The sequence below is a fragment of the Myotis lucifugus genome, unplaced genomic scaffold (assembly GCF_000147115.1).
Source record: "Myotis lucifugus unplaced genomic scaffold, Myoluc2.0 scaffold_7, whole genome shotgun sequence".
Lineage (NCBI taxonomy): Eukaryota > Metazoa > Chordata > Mammalia > Chiroptera > Vespertilionidae > Myotis > Myotis lucifugus.
This window is the reverse complement of record NW_005871055.1, coordinates 4,069,707-4,094,532: the sequence shown is the minus strand read 5'-3', so window position 1 is coordinate 4,094,532 and position 24,826 is coordinate 4,069,707. Positions and strand designations below refer to the sequence as shown.

At 38.9% G+C, this 24,826-nt stretch overlaps 1 protein-coding gene across 1 annotated transcript in view; it reads right to left on the bottom strand.

Moving 5' to 3' along the window:
• Positions 1–1,589: 1,589 nt before the first annotated feature.
• Positions 1,590–24,826, bottom strand: part of DNAJC15 (DnaJ heat shock protein family (Hsp40) member C15) — an 80,479-nt gene continuing 57,242 nt past the window's right edge. The window contains exon 6 of the mRNA XM_006083511.3: positions 1,590–3,812. Within this exon, the coding sequence (XP_006083573.1) occupies positions 3,742–3,812 (71 nt within the window). The 3' untranslated portion in view covers positions 1,590–3,741. The remainder of the gene's footprint in view (positions 3,813–24,826) is intronic.

Here is a 24,826-nt window from a genome sequence, read left to right as displayed (position 1 = left end):
GAGGCAGAGCAGCCCCAAACTACAGCGGGAAGGCCAGGGAGGGTTGGGGGGGGGGTAAGAGATCAATCGAAGGACTTGTATGCATGCATATAAGCATAACCAATGGACACAAGACACAGGGGGGTAGGGGAGGCTGGGGGATGGTCAAGGGGGAAAAAAAAGGAGACATATGTAATACTCTTTGTAATACTTTAAGCAAAAAAAAAAAAAAAAAAAAAAAAAAGACTAAATAAAATAGTCTTCCACAATCGACACACTTTTCCCTTAGTAACTTCTCTCCACTTTTGACTTTATGCTGGAGATTGGCACCATCAACCATAGTCTAAATGGCATCCTGGACTCCCTTTTAATTGGCTGTCCATTTGACTTACACTTTCTCTGGAATCTAAGAAAAAATCGTTTTGTTTTTGAAAGGTCCTTCCTGCTCCCTCAGATTGCATCTAAGATAAAAAAAAATTAAACAGAAGCTGCAATAGCAACAAAGACTTAATTAAGAAGAATATGCAATGACAGCAAATATGTACAAGCAATCTTTACTGAAGATAGGTAACCATTCAAATAAGCCTTTACAGATAATGAGGATGGGTAGCTGTTTAAAATCCAATTTTATGACATTGCCACTTAGAGAATGACTACTGAATATCTACCTAAAATAGCAGTTGTATCATCTGAAACTGTTTCAGGTAGCTGTACTTAAATTCTACATTCCTGATAATGTTTTTAAAAAACAATGCCTTAACTGATTTGACTAGGGTTGGGGGGAACCAAATCCTGCCCTGCTACATAGTAAAGATGACCACTAATCATTTCACAATTCTCTCTATCCTCTCCCTTTGAAATCTAGGCGGGCTCTATGACTGCCAGTGTTCAGAGCGAGGTGGATTGCAGCTTCCACTTCCTGTCTCTTTGGACCACTTTCTACCATCGTCTGATGATGCTCTAGTAGCCACTGGAGAAGCCTCTGTAGAGAGGATCTGGGGCTCCCAGCCAGCAGCCAGTACTAACTTGAAGTGGCTCCAATTGAGGCTGCATGAAATAGAGACCAGCCATCCCCACCATGTGCTCCCAAATTGCAGATTCAAGAGTAAGATAAATGATTACTGGAACACACCTCAAACCTTAATTCAAGGTATTCAAAGATTTATATTTAAAGGAGCAGTGAAAGAAGTAATACTTACATTTTTTGAGTACTTGCTATGTGACTAAATGCTTTACACATTATTTCCTAAAACACCTTATTAGGATTATCATTTCCTCTATTCTATAGGTGAGGCGATTATAGACACTGCCCAAGATCAAGTTATAGGAGGATAATATTCAAAACAACAACTAACTCTAAGGCACATGCTTAGTAGAAAAATGAGAATGAAAGAAATTCCAAGCTAATGCTGGGGACTCAAATTCTCACAAATACAGTATGCATTAGAAAGTATGTCAATTAAAAGGTATGTCCTGAGGGTGCCCATATATTGCTTAGCATAACTTTCAAAATTAGTGGTAACATTTTCAGAAAACATTTTCTTAGTACTTACAACTTTATGATGGCTACTAAATACAAATGTTCCACACTGAAGAGGTTACAAAGATAATTGCTCAAAAGGTTCTTTAATGGAGAAATAAGGCATATTACACACAGTACCAAGATATAAGTACTATAAAGTGAGCAGTGAGCAATAAAGTGGTGTGGGAATATATTCATTCATTCATTCATTCATTCAACCAATATTTACTGGGTGCCAATGTGGAAGTAAACAAGAAAGATATGGTCCCTGCTCTCTGAGAGTTGATTCATATTACTTTTACTAGAAGCACCAGGAAAGAAGAGATACATTTTAGCTTGGCCTTCAGGGACCTCTAGACTTTTAGCATATGAAGATCTGAGGATTAGAAGGGCATCTAAGGTACAAAGATAACAGTAAGCAGAAAAATGAAAAACACTGAAGCACAATAAAATTAGGATGTGCAAGGAGACTTTAAAGCAAGAATGATATTTTACTAACTCTGAAATTCAATCAACTTTAAGTCAGGCCATTAGTTTATGTACCAAAAGAAAACATACTACACATTTATAGCATGGCTCTCAACCAGGGGCAAATTTGCACACCCTGGGATCATTTGGCAATGTCTGTAAACATTTGTAGTTGTCACAACTGACGGGGTGCTACTGGTCTTTAGCAGGTACAAGCATGGATTTTGCCAATCGCCCGACATTGCACAGGAGAGCTCCCACAACAGGAATGATTCAACTCAATACTGATAATATTGCCAACATGGAGAACTTCTGAACTACAGGATGCAATAAACTAAAGATGCATCTAGATATTAAAAATTATTTTTAGATAGATAAAATACAGTAGTTCAGTTTATCTGGGATGAACTCAGAATTTGTAAAGTAGTACATGCTAGAAAATAATGCTGGTAACTCGGTATCTGAATCTGTTTTCTCACCTTTGGAATAGTAAAGTGATGATGACCAGTGGCTGTTTCAAGGATATAATTTAATGCAGTGTAAACCACAGGGCCAGCCCCTCAACACCATATGTCAACCCTTTGCTTTTGAGAAACCCCACACTCTATTCACAGTAATAAAGATCCCATTTCTACTATTCTGACTGATCTCAAAAGAAATGTAATGACTTTCCAATCATATAAAACCAATATCGCTTATTGTTTTTAAAGCCCAGCTCTATGCCACTTACTCTATGGAACTCCCTCAATGCTCTCAGTTTAAAATATTCCTTTCTTCTCTTTAACTTCCTTAGCATATCATCTATACATCTCTAATAGTATTCATGTGATTTATCTTTTTTCGAAATATAAGACCCTTTGGGTCAGGATCTATGTCTGGTTCACACCTGTAACTCCCACAGGGCCCACAACAGCATCCTACACATTGTAAGTGGTCAATGAATATCTGAATGAGTAATTGAATAAATATACAGTACCGGAAGACTATAATTAAATACAAACTCCTCAGACTTCTCACAGCTCTTTCAGCCTTTCCTCATAGGGCTCATTTTGTAAATCTTTAATCATTTTAGTAGCTCTCCAAGTTCTCATGCTTCAGCTATAGGGTCTCAGAGCAGAGTTCTTTAACGAGTCCTAACCACTACTCCAGAAAATACCATTCTGTAAATTCCATTAAGTTTCAGATCATTTCCCCATGGGATAGCAGTCAGTGTTTGGTCTCAAAACATTTAAAGCCCCTTAAACAACAGAGTACTAAATTTCTCTGAGAAAACAGGGACAATATGAGTATAAACACAGGAAGAGGCAAAAGTAGATTTACAGTAGCTTTATTAACTCAAAGGATTCAATGCAACTGTAAACCTACTTTTGCCTACCCTATATAAACAGTAAAGACATTTCTATTTATTGCTCACAAATACCAATTACATTATTGAGGATCATATTTTTTGGATACTTTTTGTGAGAGAGAAGAATATGGGGAATTTTAAACTAACAGAACAGAAATATTAAAATGTATGATTATCACAGAGAAAGTAAGACAGTAAGAAAAAAAGATGTTATAGAATTTCAAGGTGTTCTTTTAAAAGATAATAAAAAGACAGATTATTAATCTTTTATTATTATACCACAAAACAGTGGAATAAATTATTTAGGGTTAGCACATGTACATGTATGGGAATTATGATGGTCAGTGGTGGTTTAGATTAAATACACAGGACTTTGTTTTTTAAGCACCCCCTTTTTTCCTTCATTGTAGTCCTTGAGCATCAATCAATGTTTGGTGGTTTCTTCCAGCAAGTCTTTTGCTTCATTTATTTTGGTTGCTAAGTATGGAGATCCACCTGAGGACAAAGAAAAATAATTGAATTAAAACACACTTTATTATTGTGTGTTTATTTTAAGTCTCAAAAAGAACAATCTTAATTATAATTCTCTGATATTTCCCCACCCATCCATTCTTTCACAAATTAATTTATAAGCTGACTAGAAATCAAAACAGCATAAATTAAACTTGTTTAGTGAAGCACTACAGATACCCAACAATCAAAGACAACATCTGAGAAAGATAATGAAAGAAAGTTATAATCAGGAATAATTTGAAAAAGACTCAAACATTTTGCTGATCAGACATTACCATTCAATTATTTAACCAGAGAATTTTCTGAAATTAAGTGAATGGTGAGGTAAAGAAATCCACGGGCTCTTTTAGAGTCTAATCAAACCTTATAATTTCACAAAAATAAAATACAAGTTAAAAAGGCAACTATGTACTACCCAGTTCTAAAAATCATATTTACTAATACAGATGAACAAATAAATGAATGATAATAAAAATAATGTTAAAGTAAATGCTCCCTGTTCTCTGAAATGATCCAATTAGAATACTTATGAAATACAGTCTTACATTTACTATGCCCCAAAATAAAATTAAATCAGTTCTTTCTTAGAGTTCTTTGAAATAAATTCTTTCTAATGCAAACAGCAAGAGAAAAATTGAGCTAAATTTCAAATTCAGAATCATTATAAATCACAAACAGAACCTATTTGACATATAAAAATACTAGCCCCACATTGTCATATTAAACCTGTTTAAGCATTGTACGCCTTCTAACTTCTAGTCCTAAACACTTTATTGCTATACAGTCAAGCTAACAATCACTATAATTCACCAGTTTCTTTGTTTTTATTCTCTCCTTGAATTTTCAATCACCGATAGCTGTTGAAAACATCATTAAGACCTCAGTAGCTTAGAAAGGCCCAAAAAACATATAGATAGTACTGGTGTAATTGTCCTGAGTTTATTCAAATCTTTTATTGATTAAGGAAAAAGAAAGCAAGGAAAACAGATCAACAAACATGGTGTTGTAGTATAAAGGGCAATGCAGGAGGAAGCTAAATTTAGCTTTTTGCCCTTGAGTATACCAGTTACATTTTCATATCAAGATCTAAATTGCTATACTTATGGAATATATCACAGTGTCCTTGAATATACAATAAAAATTATATGTGAAGTTGATGAAAGTTTCCATACACACTTGATTATGAAACAAACTGATTTCATGATTTGAAAATAATCTTGGAATTAGGTAATGCCAATCTTTTTAAGCTGTTTAAATTTTTAGAGCTACCTAGGTAATGTTAGGTATCTTGTATGTCCTCAATAAATATTAAAATATTAACTCAAACACAACCTTTAATTGATTGGTATGCATTCTGGATATTTAAATCACAGGCTATAAATGCTCATTTAGCAGACAGAAAAAAATCAAAGGTACAAATCGAAAGTCTCATTAAACATTATACTCATCAATGGCAATGCTAGAGGAATGCTGGACTTTTCACTTATGTGCACAGTAGAAATTTTGGCTTGGCTCTCATTCTACCCTCCTAAGATTTGGAAGAGTTCCTAAGCCAAAAATTACAATTCCTACATTCCCTTCAAGTAGTGTTTGCTACCAATTGTGAAATTTGAAAGGCTGAAGTGAGGGTAAGGCTTTCTTGCTGGGCCTCTTTGTTATTGCTGCCAGCAAGCGAGGTCGTGGAGTAGCAGTGGCAGCAACAGCACCTCAGAACAGTTCTAGTGTCAGTCTAGGAGGCAGTAGCTTCCCTGACAGAGCCGCTGGTTTGGGGAGTTATTCTTATAGGCCTAGTTTAGAATTTATTCCTTCAGGCCTTCCAACAATTTGTAAACACTAGTTCCCTGCACTAAATGCCCTCCTGCTTAACGCATCTTGTTTCTGGAACTGACTCTTGATTGCTATAACAATATGTGATATATATCCTATACTTAATGGGAACAATATACATTTGAATCTTTCAATTTTGCTCAATTTTATTGGGGAACCATCTAGATTCTATTTAATTAGAACACTCACCTCACCCTTGACCTCTGCACCTTTGTACTTCCACTAAATACTGCTAGAACTCTTACGCTTTGGGCTGTCATGAACTATCATATTTTAGACCCACCATCCCATTAACACTAATAAAAGAGTTGAATAAAATACAACACATCAATATGAAAGAACAGGAGGTCTACCCAGTCAGCCAAGTGTTCAGGGTAAAGTCCTAGAGATAAGGAAAATGCATTGTGATGAGCCCAATATTCTGCACTGATTTTTCCTTTCAAAGAAGCTAAATACCAGATAGTATCCTATATAATCCTATAAAATAAAAGGCTAATATGCAAATAGAAAGGCGGTACAACCAGAATAACTGAACAACCAGTCACTATAACGTGTGCTGACCACCAGGGGGCGTGTGCAGAACATGGCGGGCATTGGCCGTGGCAGGATGGTGGAGCAGGTGAGGGGGGCACCAGACCAAGGCGAGGCACCAGTCACTGTCATCAGGGCAAGCCTCTGGTGGTTACTGAAAATTCTTTGCTCTCTTTGCAGTCCCGCCCAGTGGCCAGTGCCTGTCCCACTCCCACCTGCTGCTGGAGCCCAGCACCGGCCCTGATCACTCGGCGCCATCAGTAGGTGGGAGCGGCAGCTGCTGGCCCTGGTCGCCCCTGAGGGCTTCTCCACCTCCCCCTTCTCCTGAGGGGCGATCAGGACAGCAGCCACTGCTCTCACTCAGTGATGGCGCTGGCACCAATCGCTCCGCACCATCAGGAGGTGCGAGTGCGGCTGGCGCCTTCAGTGTGTGGGAGCAGCAGGAGCGGGGCTGCAGGCAGACAGGGGAACCAGGGGCCATGGTGGTAGGGGCCGGGCAGAGGCGCAGAGGATGGGCTGAGACCTGCCCCTGTGCCTACTGCAGCCTCGTGGCCCATAGTTCATTTCAAGGTGCATGAATTTTGCACTGGGCTGCTAGTATACTATACAATTCCACTTATATGAAATGCTAGAAAAGAGATAGCTAATGTATGGTGGCCCAAATTGGGAAACAGACTGGTAATGGGAAGAAGCACCAAGGAACTTTTAGAGTTATACAAAGCTAATATTTAGTTTATTTTTCTGTATATCTTTTGAGAACTTTCTTCATCAGGGCTTCCTATCAAAGATATGCTATCCTCATAAAAAGAATTAAAGTGCATTATCTATTTTTTGAAAAAATTCACTTGTAAAACTAACCTGGCCAAACATTTTATTTGTAGAAAGGTTTTTAACTAGATTCAATTTCTCAAATAGATAGCATACTTTTTCTTATTATTGTCTAAAGTTTTATATATGTCTCCTTTTTCCCTGATTGACGCCCCCCGCCCCCCCAGACATTCACACCTTGGGCAAGCCCCCACTGCCCCAGTATCTGTGTCCATTGGTTATGCTAATATGCATGCATACAAGTACTTTGGTTGCTCTCTCTCTGCCCCCGCCCCACCCCTGCCATTTGTCTCTGGACCTATTTTTGTTCATCAAAATATGTTGATCATTATATCCCACATATGAGTGAGATCATGTGGTATTTTTCTTTCATTGACTGGCTTACTTTGCTTAGCACAATGCTCTCCAGTTCCATCCAGGCTGTTGCAAATGGTAAGAATTCCTTCTTTTTTACAGCAGCATAGTATTCCATCATGTAGATGAACCACAGTTTTTTAATCTACTCATCTGCTGATGGACACTTAGGTTGTTTCCAAATCTTAGCTATTGTAAATTAGGCTGCTATGAACATAGGGGTGCATATGTCCTTTCTGATTGGTGTTTCTGGTTTCTTGGGATATAGTCCTAGAAGTGGGATTACTGGGTCAAATGGGAGTTCCACTTTTAACTTTTTAAGGAAAGTCCATACTGTCTTCCACAGTGTCTACACCAGTCTGCATTTCCACTAGCAGTGCATGAGGGTTCCTTTTTTTCCACATCCTCGCCAGCGCTTGTCAGCTGTTTTGTTGACAATAGCCATTCTGACAGGTGTGAGATGGTACTGTATTGTTGTTTTGATTTGCATCTCTCGGATGATTAGTGACTTTGAACATGTTTTCATATGTCTCTTGGCCTTCTGTATATCCTCTTTGGAAAAGTGTCTATTTAGGTCCTTTGTCCATTTTTTGATTGGATTGTCATCTTCCTTTTGTTAAATTGTATGAGTTATCTGTAAATTTTGGATATTAAACCCTTATCTGAAATATCACTGGCAAATATGTTCTCCCATGCAGTGGGATTTCTTGTTGTTTTGTTGATGTTCTTTTGCTCTGCAGAAGCTTTTTATTTTGATGTAGCCCCATTTGTTTATTTTGTCCTTAGTCTCCATTGCCCTAGGAGCTGTGTTGGTAAGATATTGCTATGACATATGTCTGCTATTTTGCTGCCTATGGAGTGTTGTAGGTTTTTTATGGTTTCCCGTCTTACATTCAAGTCCTTTAGCCATTTTGAGTTTTTTTTTTTTTGTGTGTGTGTGTGTGTGTATGGTGTAAGTTGGTGATCTAGTTTTATTTTTTTGCATGTATCTTACCAATTTTCCCAGCACTGCTTATTGAAGAGACTGTCTTGACTCCATTGTATGCTCTTGCCTTCTTTGTCAAATATTGAGCATAATGACTTAGGTCAATTTCTGGGTTATCTGTTCTGCTCCATTGGTCTGTAAGTCTGTTCTTGTGCCAGTATCAGGCAGTTTTGAGAACCGTGGCTTTGTAGTATAGCTTGATATCTGGTATTGTAATCCCTCCAACTATGTTCTTCTTTCTCAGGATTGCTGCAGCTATTCGAGGTTTTTTTTGTTTGTTTTTTTTGGTTTGTTTTCTTTTTTATTCCAGCTGAATTTTTGGAGAGTTTGTTCTAGATCTTTGAAATATGCCATTGGTATTGTAATGGGGATTGCATTAAATCTGTAGATTGCTTTGGGTAGTATGGACATTTTAATGATGCCGATTCTACCAACCCATGAACATGGTATGTTCTTCCATTTGTTTATGTCTTCCTCTATCTCTTTTTTCAATGTCATGTAGTTTCCGAGTACAGGTCTTTTACCTCCTTAGTTAAGTTTACTCCTAGGTATCTTATTTTTTTTTTTTTGGTGTAATGGTAAATGTTATTGTTTATTTAGTTTCTCTTTCTGTGAGGTCACTATTGGTATATAAAAAGGCCATAGATTTCTGGGTGTTAATTTTGTATGCTGCTACATTGCCAAATACATTTATTAGGTCTATTAGCTTTTTGATGGAGTCTATGGGGTTTTCTATATATAGCATTATGTCACCTGCGAACAAGGAGCGTTTTACTTCTTCTTTTCCAACTTGGATGCCTTTTATTTCTTCTTCTTGTCTGATTGATATGGCTAGCACTTCCAGTACTATATTGGAGTGGTGAAAGTGGGCATTCCTGTCTTGTTCCCATTCTTAGGGGAAATGAGTTTAGTTTTTGCCCACTGAGTATGATGCTTGCTGTAGGTTTGTCATGTAAGGCTTTTATTAAGTTGAGGTATGATCCCTCTATTCCCACTTTGCTGAGAGTTTTTATCAAGAAAGGGTGTTGGATTTTGTCAAATGCTTTTTCTGCATTGATATGATTATGTGATTTTTGTCTCTCAAGTTGTTTATGTGATGTATCACATTTATTGATTTGCAGATATTGTACCATCCTTGCATCCCCGGAATAAATCCCACTTGGTCATGGTGTATCATCCTTCTAATGTAACACTGAAAATGATTTGCTAGATTGAATTTTGTTGAGGATTTTATCATGTACGTTCATCATAAATATTGGCCTGTAGTTGTCTTTTTTGTAGCCTCTTTATCTGATTTTGGAATTAGGGTAATGCTGGCTTCATAAAAAGAGCTTGGAAGTGTGCCTTCCTCTTGAATTTTTTAGAAAATTCAAGCATAGGATTTAGTTCTTTGAATGCTTGGGAGAACTCCCCTGTAAAGCCGTCCAGACCTGGGCTTTGGTTTGATGGAAGATTTTTGATCACTGCTTCAATTTCTTTGGTAATTATCGGCCTATTCAGGTTTTCAAATTCTTCCTGATTGAGTTTTGGGAGCTTGTGTTTTTCTAAAAATATGTCCATTTCATCTAGGTTATCCATTTTGTTGGAAGAAAGTTGTTCATAGTATTTTTTCATAATCTTTTGCATTTCTGTGGGATCAGTTGTTACTTCACCTCTTTTATTTCTGATTTTGTTTATTTGGGTCCTCTCTCTTTGCTTCTTGGTGAGCCTGGCTAAAGGTTCATCAATCTTGTTTCTCCTTTCAAAGAACTAGCTCATGGTTTCGTTGATCTTTTGTATTGTTGTTTTTTTTTGGTCTCTATGTAATTTATTTCTGCTCTGATCTTTATTATTTCCTTCCTTCTGCTTATGCTGGGCTTTTTTTGTTGTTCTCTTTCCAACTCTTTGAGTTGTAAGGTTAGATAATTTATTACCATTTTTTCTTGTTTTTTAAGGTAGGCCTATAGAACTCTGAACTTCCCTCTCAAGACTGCTTTCACTGTGTCCCCTAGATTTTGGATTGTTGTGTTTTCATTGCCATTTGTTGCAATTATGTTTACTTCTTCTTTGAACTTTTTGGTAACCCTGTAATGGTTTAATGGCATGCTATTTAGCCTCCAGGTATTTGATTTTTCCCATTGTTTTTATTGTAGTTGATTTCCAATTTTAGGCCATTGTGATCTGAGAAGATGCTGGATATGATTTCTATCTTCTTGAATTTGAAAAGACTTTGCCTGTGTCCCAATATGTGGTCTATCTTTGAAAATGACCCATGTGCACTTGAGAAGAATGCATATTCTGTGGCTTTTGGATGGAATGTTCTGAAGATGTCAATTAACTCCATCTGATCTAGTATTGATGTTTCTTTGCTGAATTTTTGTTTAATGGATTTGTGCAGTGGTGTTAGTGGGGTATTAAAGTCCCCTACTATGACTGTATTGCTGTCAATCTCTCCCTTGATATCTTCCAGAAGTTTTTTTTTTTTTTAATGTATTTTGGTGTTCCTGCATCAGGTGCATATATGTTTACCAGAGTTATACTTCTTGTTGAATTGCTCCCTTTAGTATTATGACAATTCCTTATCTCTAGTTATGACCTTGACTTTGAGGTCTAATTTGTCAGATACAAGTATTGCTACCCCAGCTTCTTTTTCATTTCCATTGGACTGAAAAACCTTTCTCCATCCCTTCACTATCAGTTTGTGTGAGTCCTTTGTTCTGACGTGGGTCTCCTGTTGACAGCAGATATATGGGTCATGTTTTCTTATCCATTCAGCTACCCGATGTCTTTTGATTGGGAGATTTAACCATTTTAATTTAGAGTTATTATTGATAGTTACTTGTTTGTTGCCATTTTTATTCTTTATGCCTGTGTTCCTTCTTCCCTTCCTATTTCTTCTTTTTATGGCAGACACTCTAGCATTTCTTGCATTTCCTGGTTTGGTTGTAATAAACTCCCTTAGTCCTTTTTTTTTCTGTGAAGCTCCTGATTTCACCCTCAACTTTGATTGATAGCCTTGCAGGGTACAGTATTCTTGGATTCAGACCCTTGCTTTGCATGACTTTGTATATTTCATTTCATTCTTTTCTGATGAGTTTCTGTTGATAAATCAGTCAATAGTCTGATGGGAGATCCCTTGTAGGTAACTTTCTGTCTCTCTCTGGCCGCTTTTAAGATTCTTACTTTGTTGTTGGTGTTTGCCAATTCAATTATGATGTGTCTTTTGGGGTTCATCTTGTTTGGGACTCTGTGAGCTTCTTGGACTTGTGTGAGTTTTTTCTTCCCAATATCAGGGAAGTTTTCTGTCATTATTTCTTCAAACAGGTTTTCTATTCCTTGCTCACTTTCCTCTCTTTTTGGAACCCCTATTATGCGGATGTTGTTTCATTTCGTGTTGTCCCAAAGTTCCCTTAGGCTCTCCTCATGTTTTTTAATTTTTTTTTCCCAGTTGCTGCTACGCTTGGGTATTTTTTCCTACCTTATCTTCTAGCTCACTGATGCGGTCCTCCGCTTCTTCTAGTCTACTGCTGATGCTTTCTATTCTGTTCTTTATTGCAGTGATGTCATTCTTCATTTCTTCTTGGTTCTTCTTCATTTCCTCTAGGTTCTTACACATATTGTTGAATTTATCTTCCATCCTTTTCTGCGTCCTTATGACCATTGCTCTGAATTCTTTCTCTGATATACTGCGTGCCTTCATTTAGTTTACTTCTTTTTCAAGTTACTCCTCCTTTTCTTTCGTGTAGGGGCTGTTTCTTTGTCTCCCCATGTTCTGGTTATGTAGCTCTCTCTGTCCTGTGTTGACTTAAAGGCACAAAATACAATATGACAAGTCACAATACACAGGGCACCAAACACAAATGTATTCACAATATGAATAACACCAAATAAAGTTGACCACCAGAGAAAAGAGAATTAGGGGAGAGAAAAGAGTGCAAAAATGATATTGAGAAAAGGAAAAAATGTAAGAGTGAAAAGAAACAGAAGAAAAAAGAAAGGGGAAAAACATATGTACATGGGGAGAAAACTCAAAAAAGCAACAACTAATCCAGAAAACGCAAAAAAATAAATACCCAGAGAAGAATGCAAACAACAAACAACTAATCCAAACAACAAACACCCAAACAACAAACACCCAGATGAATCTGAAGAGGCAAAGCTTATTTCCAGAAGGTAAGGTCAAGGAATTGAAGGAAGGGGGAAATGGCCACAATTCAATATAGAGGAGGTAGAAAGGGAATGAGTATATAAGAAGAAAAGTAAAAAACAAAAAAATAAAAAAGAATATATGTATATGTACATGTATATGTATATGTATATACACACAAACACACATACACTGAGTAGCCAGATTATTATGACCACCTGACGTTTGTAGGCAAATTAACTATAATTTCACACTGAAGTTGCTAGAGGGCCAGACCATTGTAAATAGGGAAGCAGGTTGTTTACCGCAACAGTGGAAGTGATTATTTTCTGAAGATATGGGTAAACAATGCAATTTAACAGCCTTTGAAAGTGGGATATATCTATATCTATATCTATAGATATATATTTATGTCTATATCTATATCTATATATCTATCTATATATATATACATACACACACACACACACACACACACACACAATGAGTGGCCAGATTATTATGACCACCTGACATTTGTATGCAAATTAGCCATACACTGCATCGTATGGGATATGGAAGTCGAAGGCCTGTTCAAACACCTTTGCTGTCTGCAGTTACCAAGATGAAACGTCTCCAATTCGCATAGGAACACAAGGATTGGACAGTCGAGCATTGGAAAAAAGTCATGTGGTCCGATGAATCACGTTTCCAGTTGCATCATGCAGATGGCATAGTGAGAATTTGGCAGAAACAGCATGAAAGCATGCACCCCACATGCATGAGTGCAAACCTTCAAGCAGGTGGGGGCAGTGTTATGGTTTGGGGCATGTTTTCCTGGCATGACTTGGGCCCTTTAATTAGTGTGGAACAACGCTGAATAGCACAACATACCTAAGTATCATTGCTGATCAAGTTCATCCTATTATGTTGATGGTGTAGCCCAATGGAGATGGCTTCTTCCAACAAGACAATGCGCCATGCCACGGTGCTCATATTGTGCAGGAGTGGTTTCAAGAACATGAGGGAGACTTTACCTTCTTAGGTGGCTCCCACAATCACCAGATCTCAATCCAATTGAGCATTTGTGGGACAAAGTTAAAAGAGCCATTAGGCAGCTGGTTCCACAGCCATCAAATCTCACAGAACTGGACAGTGCTATTCATCACGCATGGTGTCAGATTCCTCGCATCACCTTTCACCATCTCGTGGAGTCAATGCCAAGAAGAATCACTGCAGTATTGAAGGCAAAAGGTGGCCCAATGAAGTACTGATGGGGTGGTCATAATAATCTGGTCACTCAGTGTATGTGTGTGTGTGTGTGTGTGTGTGTGTGTGTATCCATCCCATGTTCAAAGGCTGTTAAATCTCATTGTTTACCCAAATCTTCAGAAAAAAAATCACTTCTACTGTTGTGGTAAACAACCTGCTTCCCTATTTATAATGGTCTGGCCCTCTAGCAACTTCAGTGTGAAATTATAGCTAATTTGCCTACAAATATCAGGTGGTCATAATAATCTGGCCACTCAGTGTATATACACACACACACTAGTGTGCTGGTGCATGGATTCAATTAACTAGAAGAAATATTTTAATATTGCTATTTGTCCTTTCTCTATAATAGAAAAGTCAACCAAATTCATGATCAACAATGACAGATCGAAACACACACACAATTGCCCAGTGAGAGCTTTATAGGTATCAAGCATGCACAAATCAACTTAGCCTTTTATAGATATAGAATAAATTTGCTTAATTAGAACTGCTTGATGATTTAGCTAAACTTTTTCCAGCCCAGTGAAGCACCCCAACTCTCTTTCAGGTAATTGTCAGCAACACAGCAGTAAATATCAACACAAAGCACATTATTATTGCAGATCACGTAGGGAGAACAAAGGGTAAAATATTTAACTGTAGCCATGTTTGACTATATTCTGCACAGTGAGAAAACCTGAAGTCATTTTCAAGTTCCACCATTTCTTACTTTTTTTAGTCAGGTCAAGTTTCTAAACTTTCTAAATCTCCATTGTCTTGCTAATGAAAAGAAAAACAATAGGATTCTACCGAGTCTCCTATCTACCTACTCCAGGACTTATGTGAAGATCAAATGAGATGAGGCATGTGAAAATGCTTCTCAAATATTTGGTTAAAGTGTAAAATGTCTGCACCTGGCTATAAAGCAAGTCATGTTCCTGGGCTGAAGAATCTCCAAGGAGGCTAGTCACTAGGGAGAGGAAGCCGGGTATTGCTATGTGATGTCATTTCCCAGTGCCCACAGTGACCGTTTCTGGGCTAGGCTGGGCTGTGGGCCACATTTTGAGCCATGGGGTATTGGCAGCATTGGCTGTGATTTGGTGGGGTGTTGCTCTGGGGTGGTGGCCGGGCCTGTGTCCCATTTGGGGGACGCCGAGTATTGGTTCGTCAGTGCCAGGTCCGTGGTGCCCGCCAATGTGTGCCATGGCAGCTCCTGCATTGAGTGTCTGCCCCCTGGTGGTCAGTGCGCATCATACCTACCAGTCAGATGACACTTAAGCTTTTATATATACATAGATACTTTTTTCCTCTCTCTCTGTGGCTTGCTTCCACTCTTGACTCCTTATTTTCTCTGTAGCTGCCAGAGTATTCTTTCTAATATTGTAAATTAGATATCATTTCCATAACACTTAAACATTAAAGCCAAAGTTCTTAGTACAGCTTGCAAGCTACTCTATAATTTGGCCTTGGGCATCCTCTCCAATTGTATTTCCTACCACTCCTCCCTTGCTCACTATGTTCAAAAACATTTTACAATTCTAAAAACACATCATATGCTCTCATTTCAAGATCTTCACATTTGATGTTTCGTGTGTTGAAATATTTTCTTCTTATTTTTGCATGACTTACTCCCTCAAGTCTCTGTTCAAATATTATTTCCTTACAGAGAATTTCTAAGATGGCTATAAATGAACACTATAACTGCCTCCTCTCCAGCTGCCAATCTCTATCTTGCCCCCCTCCCCCACTTTGCTTTATTTTTCTTAAAAGTACTCATCATCATGGCACTTTCTATATCAGCCTTTATGGTATAACAAACTACCCCAAAACTGTGGCTAAAAACAACGTTTTTTAATTCTCACTGTTCTATGCATTAGCTGGATGGTTCCTCTGAGCTGTGTCAGGTCAACTATGGCTGGATGGTCCAGGATGTCCTACTGGGACCACAGCTGGGATGGCTAGGCCTCTCTGCTTGGTCTTTCTTCCTTCAGGAGGTGAGCCTGGTCTTCTTCACCTGGTAGTCTCTGGCTTCTAAGAGAGTAATAACTACGCTTTTTGAGAACTGGGCTCTGAATATCTCTAAAGGCACCTGCTTTTATCCACCACAGCATTAATCATCTATACAAATTGAATTATTTTGAGTTTCACAACAAACAGTGTGTACCCTGTCAGGTACTATTTTTCCCATTTGAGGCCCAGATAATCTGAGTACCTTAAATAAGATCTAAGTAGCAATACTAGGATTCTGTTGTTGTTAGTCTTATTATTTTTTATCTTGTTTAAAGTGTTGTTTAAGCCCTAACCAATTTGGCTCAGTGGATAGAGTGTCGGCCTGCGGACTGAAGGGTCCCAGGTTCGATTCTGGTCAAGGGCATGTACCTTGGTTGTGGGCACATACCCAGTGGGGGGGGGGGTGCAGAAGGCATCTGATCAATGTTTCTTTCTCATCGATGTTTCTAACTCTCTATCCCTCTCCCTTCCTCTCTATAAAAAATCAATAAAATATATTAAAAAATAAAGTGTTGTTCAAGTCGTCTATTTACTTATTGATCTAGAAAATATACCAACGAGAAATATTCCCAATACTAGGTTGAAAGAAAAGTGATTTCTTAAAAATTAAATTGAATTACATCACTCTATTGCTTAACAATTGATGGTAACTTCTTAGAATAAACTTCAAATATTATACAGAACCTACAGTGTTTCATTATCATAAAGTATACCTATCATTTTCAAAATCTGGGCACCACCTTATGTCATGCTATCTCTTCCCTTGACTATTATACCCCCATCCCACTATTTTTCTTTCGAGTCTTTAAGCACACTAAATTCTTTCCTCCCTTAAAGCCTTTACACATGCTAGTTCCTTGACTTTCAAAACACAACACAACAAGCTTCTTTTAACTCTTTAGTGCTCCTCAGAGAAGCCTTCCCCAAATCACCTTATGTAAAACTGCCTCTTTCCCATATCTCAGTCCATTGTAACCTTTACTGCACTTACTACAACTTGAAACGGATTTACTGGATTTTTGTCTGTACCCCATTAGAACGTATGCTCAATGAGGATAAGGATCCAGTTATCTTGTTTTACAGTTAAAGTCCCAAGATTTAGTATAATGTCTGGAACCCTGTAGAAGTTGAATAAACAATTTCTAAATGAATAAAAGAATAGTTTCAGGTTTCATATCAATCAAAAGAGTCTATAAATTTTGATATGATAATTATATTAGTTATTACAATTCTTTTGTGTCTGTAAATTTTATTTGTATGCCTTCTTTTTAAGCATTTGCTTGTTCATTCACTATATATACTATAGTGGGAGTTTACTAAATGTCAGCCATACAGGTTATAAATTTAATGTGATGTTCTTTACTTTTAAAGGTCTCACCATTTATTAAGAAAAAGCAACATGCTAAAATAATATTTTTATAAAAAAATAATGAGAACAACATAAACTGATGAACAAGGACAGATCCAGAGACGGAGAGGCATCAATCGAACCGTTGGGCCTTGGAGGGAAGGTCGGGGAGGGTGGGGGTAAGGGGGAAAGATCAATCAAAGGACTTATATGCAAGCATATAGGCCTAACCAATGGACACGGACAACGGGGGGAGGGGGGGTGAGGGCATGAGTGGGGGGAATAGGGGGTAATGTGGGGATAAGGACACATATGTAATCAATTAATCAATAAAAAATTTTAAAAAAATAATGAACTCAAATACAATGCCTTTAATCTACTTAACATATTGAAATGAAAGGAAAGGAAAGATGAACCCTCTGAAACCAATAATAGTCTAAATACATCTATCAAAAGAGAAATTTGAGCTAATTAGGCATCACTCTCTTTTTACTGAATTCATGTTGACTCTTGGTGATCACCTTTCTTTTTCTAAATGTTTGCAATTCATCTTATAAGTGTAAAATACTGTAATAAATTGTAATATATTATTACCAAGGCTTCATGTCAAATTTAGGTTCTTTTATTACAAGGAGAGTAATCAGAAAAATCCATTCAACAATATAATTATCACTTTGATTTGTTTTTAATCGCAGTACTTAATCTAATATTGATTTAAATACTATAACAGAAGAGAATAGTATGTTCATTGAAAGGAGACTTACATGGAAAAAGATTGAGAATCACATGCTGCAGGCAGGCAAATATTAACTGAATGTAAGGAAGAACTTTCTAGGAGTTAGAGCTGCCGACCAGAGGGCTGCCTTGCAAAAACAGGAAGCTCTCCATCACTAAAAATCTTTAAGGAGAGCGATCAGGCTGTTTTTCGTAAGAGGGCAGAAACTTGACTTAGGAGGCAGCATTGATTTAGATCAGTGTGCCTCAAACTATGGTCAAAAAGCACTTAAAAATTTTTTTTCCACTCTGTGTTGGACCAATAGTTTTACACAATGCAAACTACCCCACATTTGGATGTCATGGTAATGTAAAATCGCTATAAATTTTTCTAAATGAGCAATTTTCAACTTTTCATCTCAGGGCACACAAACTAATTACTAAAATTCTGGGGCACACTAAAAAATATATTCTTTTACTAATCTGACCATAAAAATAGGTATAATTTTTATTGATTTAAAAAAAATATAGTAATTACCTACTTTTATTGCTGCAAAGTGACTTTTTAAAAAATTAGGTGGCTGGACCGGCATGGCTCAGTGGTTGAGCGTCAACCTATGAACCAGGAGATCATGGTTCAATTCCAGGTAGGGCCTATGCCGGGTTGCGAGCTCAATCCCCAATAGGGGGTGTACAGCAGGCCGCTGATCAATGATTCTCTCTCATCATTGATGTTTCTATCTCTGTCTCCCTTTCCCTTCCTCTCTGAAATAAATAAAAATATATTTTTTTAAAATTAGCTGCCTATCCTTGTATATAAGGATTTCTGGTACCAAGAATTAACCAATAAGATGCAACCTTATTATGCCACGCTGCCAGTAAGATACAACTCTATTATATGACATATATTTATAGTTCAAGGCAGGGCAATCACACCAGACAGTTATTGTTGTGTTAGCTACTGTCATTTTTTTATTTGACAATATCAGGAAAAAGAGGTCAGTGTCCCTGACTAAATAGTCAGGTACTGCATGTTTGCAAGTTTTCTTTTTTTTTCTTAAAGGGCAGGAGGGCACCTGTAGGTTTTGAACCACTCTCACAAGCAAGAGTGGTTGGCAAACAAAGGCTTGTAGTGAAGGAAATGCTCAGCTAATGGCAGCCCAGGTATTGCATGTTTTAAAAATTCTTGTGGCACACTGGTTGAAATTGCTGTTCTAAATGCTTGCTTTTGGTTTTTGTTTTTACTAGTAATTTGGTACACGTAGGTAACAAAGTGTGTTCTGGCATGAATAGGTGGACTACACTTTGAATGGATTACATAGCCTCTAAGATACCTCTGCGGTTCTACAGTTTTTCAAATGTACCTAGTCCAGTGATGGCGAACTTTTTGAGCTCGGCGTGTCAGCATTTTGAAAAACCCTAACTTAACTCTGGTGCCGTGTCACATATAGAAATTTTTTGATATTTGCAACCATAGTAAAACAAAGACTTATATTTTTTATATTTATTTTATATATTTAAATGCCATTTAACAAAGAAAAATCAACCAAAAAAAATGAGTTTGTGTGTCACCTCTGTCATAGGTTCGCCATCACTGACCTAGTCTGTCCTCCTTTCTATAGTCATTGGGCATAAAAGCAAACTACTAATTTCATAACAAGAAACTGCTTTCTTCAGCAATTGAAAAAGCATAATCTAAAAGATATTAGTCTAAAAGCATTAGATCTAATTTTTTTACTACATTAATTAACCTTTTATCTAATTAAATTAAAATAGCAAAATTTTCTTTTCTACCAAAACACATCTTAATGCTCATTTAAAACTGGTTACATAAGATTTATTTTTGGCCATTTCTCACACTTAATTTTCTGGTGTCGCTTTCTTTGCACATGCTGATAATGAAATGTGTAATAAATTACAGTTGATTACAGATTTGAAGTTCTAACTTTATTTTACCATCAGGTAGCAAATCCAACAGAAAATCTCTTGGGGTAGTGGAGGAGTAGAGGTAGGGGAACATTTCATGAATTTCAGAAGCATTGGGTAGAGGATTTAAATTTTTGCAACCACCTGTAACACTCAGATTTGGCCAAAACAAACATGGTGAAGAATTATAAAAAGGGGAGGCAAAATTAAGAGTACACTTTCTTGTGGAACTAGAGGATATTATGCTAAGTGAAATAAGTCAGACAGAGAGAGATAAATACCATATGATTTCACTTATATATGGAATCTGAAGAACAAAATAAATAAATGAAACATAAACAAATTCATAGATACCAAGAACAAAATGCCGGATAATGGGAGGGCGGCTGGGGAGCTGGATGAAGGAACTAAGAAGTGCAAATTGGCAGTTATAAAATAGTCACAGGATGTAAGGTACAGCAGAAGAAATATAGGCAATAATATTGTAATAACTATGTATGGTGCTAAGTAGATACTAAACTCATGGGGGTGGGGATCACTTTGTAAGTTATATAAATGTCTAACCATTATGCTATACACCTGAAATTAATATAATATTGAATGTCAACTGTAATTGTAAAAATTTCAAATAATTTTTTGAAAGGAGTTGGCCAGTCTCATACTTCCTCAAATACTCCTGGCTTTCTCTCCAAGGAAAATCAGACATTTTTATTTAAAACTGGTTATCTTCTTCCCATTAAAAACAAAATAAAACAACCTTCCTTCTTACAAGACAATTTACAGATTTATAACCTATCATCTCCCAACTCTATCATACACAAGTTCTTTCCCTACAGTAGTTCCAGTATTCATTAATTCACCATACTTTTACTAGAGAGGAAATTCTTAAGTATGTGTATACGAATAAGTTTTAGGAACTTTATAAAATGTCTTAAATCCAAATACTTTAAAATTTTGGGTGAATGAGCAATTATATGAGCAAGTGTACACAGTTGTCAGTACATTCTTATAGGGGACAATAATCTAAAAAAGATTAAAAGAATCTTTATTAAATTAAAAATGTGATCTGAATAGAAATATATGATATAGGTTCTTCATTAATTAAATAGGTATATAAAGATATTATGTATCATATAATCAAAAAGGGCTTTAAAAATAAATCACTTTGTTTTGTAGATAATGAAATTGACATTTGGAGAGCTTAAGGAGAGTGTTTAGGCTGTTGCTAACTAGAAGACAGAAGACAGAAAAATGCTGGCCTCCTACTTCCAGGCCCTCACACCTGCTACCCACTCAGGGACAGACAGGAGGATATTAGTAAACATGCTATAGGCAGTCAACAATACCTCTGATAAGCATACAAATCCACCTCTGATAAGTATACAATCTCAGAATAAGTCAAGTTATTAATTCTTTAAACATTAATGACTCATAAGATATATAAACATTTTCTTTTTTTACTGAAGATATCTAAAAATACATATTCTCTTAGATACATTTTAGAACTTGCTTCCTTGCCAATAGGCACAATCAATAATCTGTCAATCATCTAAAAGACGAGTGCCTGATCCTACTGCGATCAATAAAAGAAGGGCATACACTAAACTTAGAAGGGACAGAGGATATTTAGGAGACAGAAGGCTTCAAGGAGGCACTTAACCACTTTTCTTTCTGAGGCAATTACTCTGAAAGCCCACAATACAAAGTTAATTAGTTGAGTGGATCTTTCAGTAACTGTTGAAGCTGTTTAGAAATTTTAAGAAAAACCTCATTTCAAAGTTTATTCCCTTGTTTATTCACACTAAAAACAGCAAGAGCAAAAACCAAAGGAGATAATGTTTAGTAAAAAGAATTTTTATAGTAAGTAATTAAGTGGGAAAGCTGGGGGAAATAAAAAGTCTTATTTTTGGTGTCAGTTAGGATGGGTATGAATCCAAAATTTGTTTTTAATTTTTTTCAAAATAATTATAAAACTGAAAGTCTAAATTAAGAATCCAAAGAACACTTCCCTTTTCTCCCCCAACTCCCCACCTTGACTTCTGAAATACAGTGCAACTTTCTACCATCTGTTATTTTAGAGCAGAAACAGTAATGAACATATGGGCTTTCACTCTCAAGCAGCTGTAGTGTAGTTAAAGTTATAATAATTGTCTTTCTGTAAGATAAATTTACATTAAAAACCTGGCCAGTTAAAAATAAATGGCTCAGCCTCAGAGCCTTCCAGAATAAAATTAAGACATTCAGAATCATCTATGACATATCACATTCAGAGATTTAGAGGACATCCTCTAAATATTGTGTTTTTATATTTAAGGTTAAACAAATATAATTCATGATGCACAAATCAGTTGACATAATCAGAAAATATACAACTCACGTTTTCTCTTTCTTAGTCAAAATGTTAGCAGCTTCAAACAGGGGTGAGGTATTCCTACATAAAAATCAGTAACTAAGTTCTTAAAAGCTGAGAATATACCCCCGCTACTTCTGTGGGTCACTGAACATCAATCTAAAGCCTCATCTATCCTATATAATAAAAGGATAATATGCAAATCTACTGAACGGCGGAACGACCGGTCACTATGACATGCACTGACCACCAGGGGGCAGACACTCAATGCAGGAGCTGCCCCCTGGTGGTCAGTGCGCTATCACAGGGGGAGCACCGCTCAGCCATAAGCCGGGCTCACGGCTGGCAAGCACAGCAGCAGTGGTGGGAGCCTGGCAGGAAGCAGGCCTAAGCCATCAGTCAGACATCCCCTGAGGGCTCCCGGACTGTGAAAGGGCACAGGCTGGGCTGAGGGACCCCCCCCACCCCCCAGTGCACCAATGTTGTGCACCTGGCCTCTAGTCTTACCTAATAATAGACAAGCATGTAAATTAACCATCCCTCCGCTAAGCTCACCAGCCAACCAGGAGAGTATGCAAATTAACCCAACAAAGATGGCGGTTAATTTGCATACGTAGGGGCGAAGTGGCGGAGCGAAGACTGAAGGCTCCGTCCGGAGCCGCAAGACTGAAGGCTCCGTCCAAAGCCACGAAGACTGAAGGCTCCGGAGCGAAAGCCTGGGTCCCGGGTGCGGGAGGAAAACCGGTGCCAGCAGCCAGGGGAAGTGAAGGCCTATTGCACGAATCTGTTCATGCAACGGGCCTCTAGTCTACACTAATAAAAGACAAAGATGGTAATTGACTGTACCTTCACTATGCCCTAAGCCATGCCCACCAGCCAATCAGAGCGACTATATGCAAATTAACCCAAACAAGATGGCGGCCGACAGCCACGGAGCTGGAGCGAGCAAGAGGCTTGGTTGCCCAGGCAATGGAGGAAGCCAAGCTTCCCGCCTGCCCTGAGCCGGAGGTGGCCTCCGCTCATGGCAACAAAGTTTCAATTATAGAAGACAAATAAATTCCAGATACCTGCTTCCAGCCAGCCTCCACAGGGAGCTTGGGTGGCCGGGGGTTGTGGCCAGCCTGCAAACAGCCATCAGCCACTCACCCAGATTTGCCAGGCACCTCAGCAGGACCCGCCCCCCCCACCCTGAAGGGGGTATGGCCAGCCTGAAAACAGCTCTCAGCCCCTCACCCCAGCTGGCCAGGAACCCCAGTGGGGAACCCCACACTGAAGGGGCTGTGGGCAGCCTGAAAACGGCTCTCAGCCCCTCACCCAGGCTGGCTAGGCACTCTTATATAATAAAAGGGTAATATGCAAATTGACCCTAACAGCAGAACGACTGGGAATGACTGGTCACTATGATACACACTGACCACCAGGGGGCAGATGCTCAATGCAGGAGCTGCCCCCTGGTGGTCAGTGGACTCCCACAGGGCGAGCTCTGCTCAGCCACAAGCCAGTACAATGGTGGTGGTGGGAGCCTCTCCCGCCTCCTCAGCAGCGCTAAGGATGTCCGACAGCAGCTTAGGCCTGCTCCCCGCTGTCAAGTGGACATCCCCCCGAGGGCTCCCGGGCTGCTAGAGGGATGTCTGACTGCCAGCTTAGGCCCAATCCCCCCCCAGGGAGCGGGCCTAAGCCAGCAGGTGGTCATCCCCTGAGGGGTCCCAGACTGTGAGAGGGCACAGACCGGGCTGAGGGACCCCCCCCCCCCGAGTGCACAAATTTTTGTGCACCAGGCCTCTAGTCCTATACTAATAAAAGACAAACATACAAATTGACCGTAATTTTGCTACAGCTAAGCCACGCCCACCAGGCAATCAGAGCGACTATATGCAAATTAACCCAACCAAGATGGCGGCCGGCAGCCACGGAGCTGGAGCGAGCAGGAGGCTTGCTTGCTCCAGTGATGGAGGAAGCCAAGCTTCCCCGCCTGTGGCGGCCTGGCTCTGAGCTCCAATGAAAGCAACAAAGTCTCAATTATAGAAGGTAAATAAACCCCAGATACCTGCTTTCAGCTAGCCGTGGCCACGGAGCTGGAGCGAGCAGGAGCCAGCTCTGAGCTCCACTGAAAGCAACAAAGTTTCAATTATAGAAAGTAAACAATCCTGATACCTGCTTTCAGCCAGCCGTGGCCACAGAGCTGGAGCGAGCAGGAGTGGGTTGCCCCTGGAGATGAAGGAAGCCAAGCTTTCCGCAGGCCTCCACTAAAGGCAACAAAGTTTCAATTATAGAAGGTAAATAAATCCCAGAATAAAAAAAAAAGAAAAAAAAGGAGAGGCTGGGAGCTTACGTTGCCAGGGTTCTTGGCTATCCTGAAAACGGCCCTCAGCCTCTCACCCAAACTGGCCAGGCACCCCAGTGGGGACCCCCCACCCTAAAGGGGGTGTGGCTAGCCTGAAAACAGCCATCAGTCCCTCACCCAGGCTGGCCAAACCTCCATGGGATGAGGGTCCCCACTGGGGTGGACATCCTCCGAGGGGTCCCACACTGCAAGAGGGCATAGGCCGGACTGAGGGACCCTCCGAGTGCACAAATTTTTGTGCACAGGGCCTCTAGTCCTATCTAATAAAAGAGTAATATGAAAATTGACCATCACTCCAACACACAAGATGGCTGCCCCCATGTGGACACAAGATGGCCGGCAGGGGAGGGCAGTTGGGGGCAACCAGGCCTGCATGGGAGGGCAGCAAGAGAGGACCAGGCCAGCAGGGGAGGGCAATTG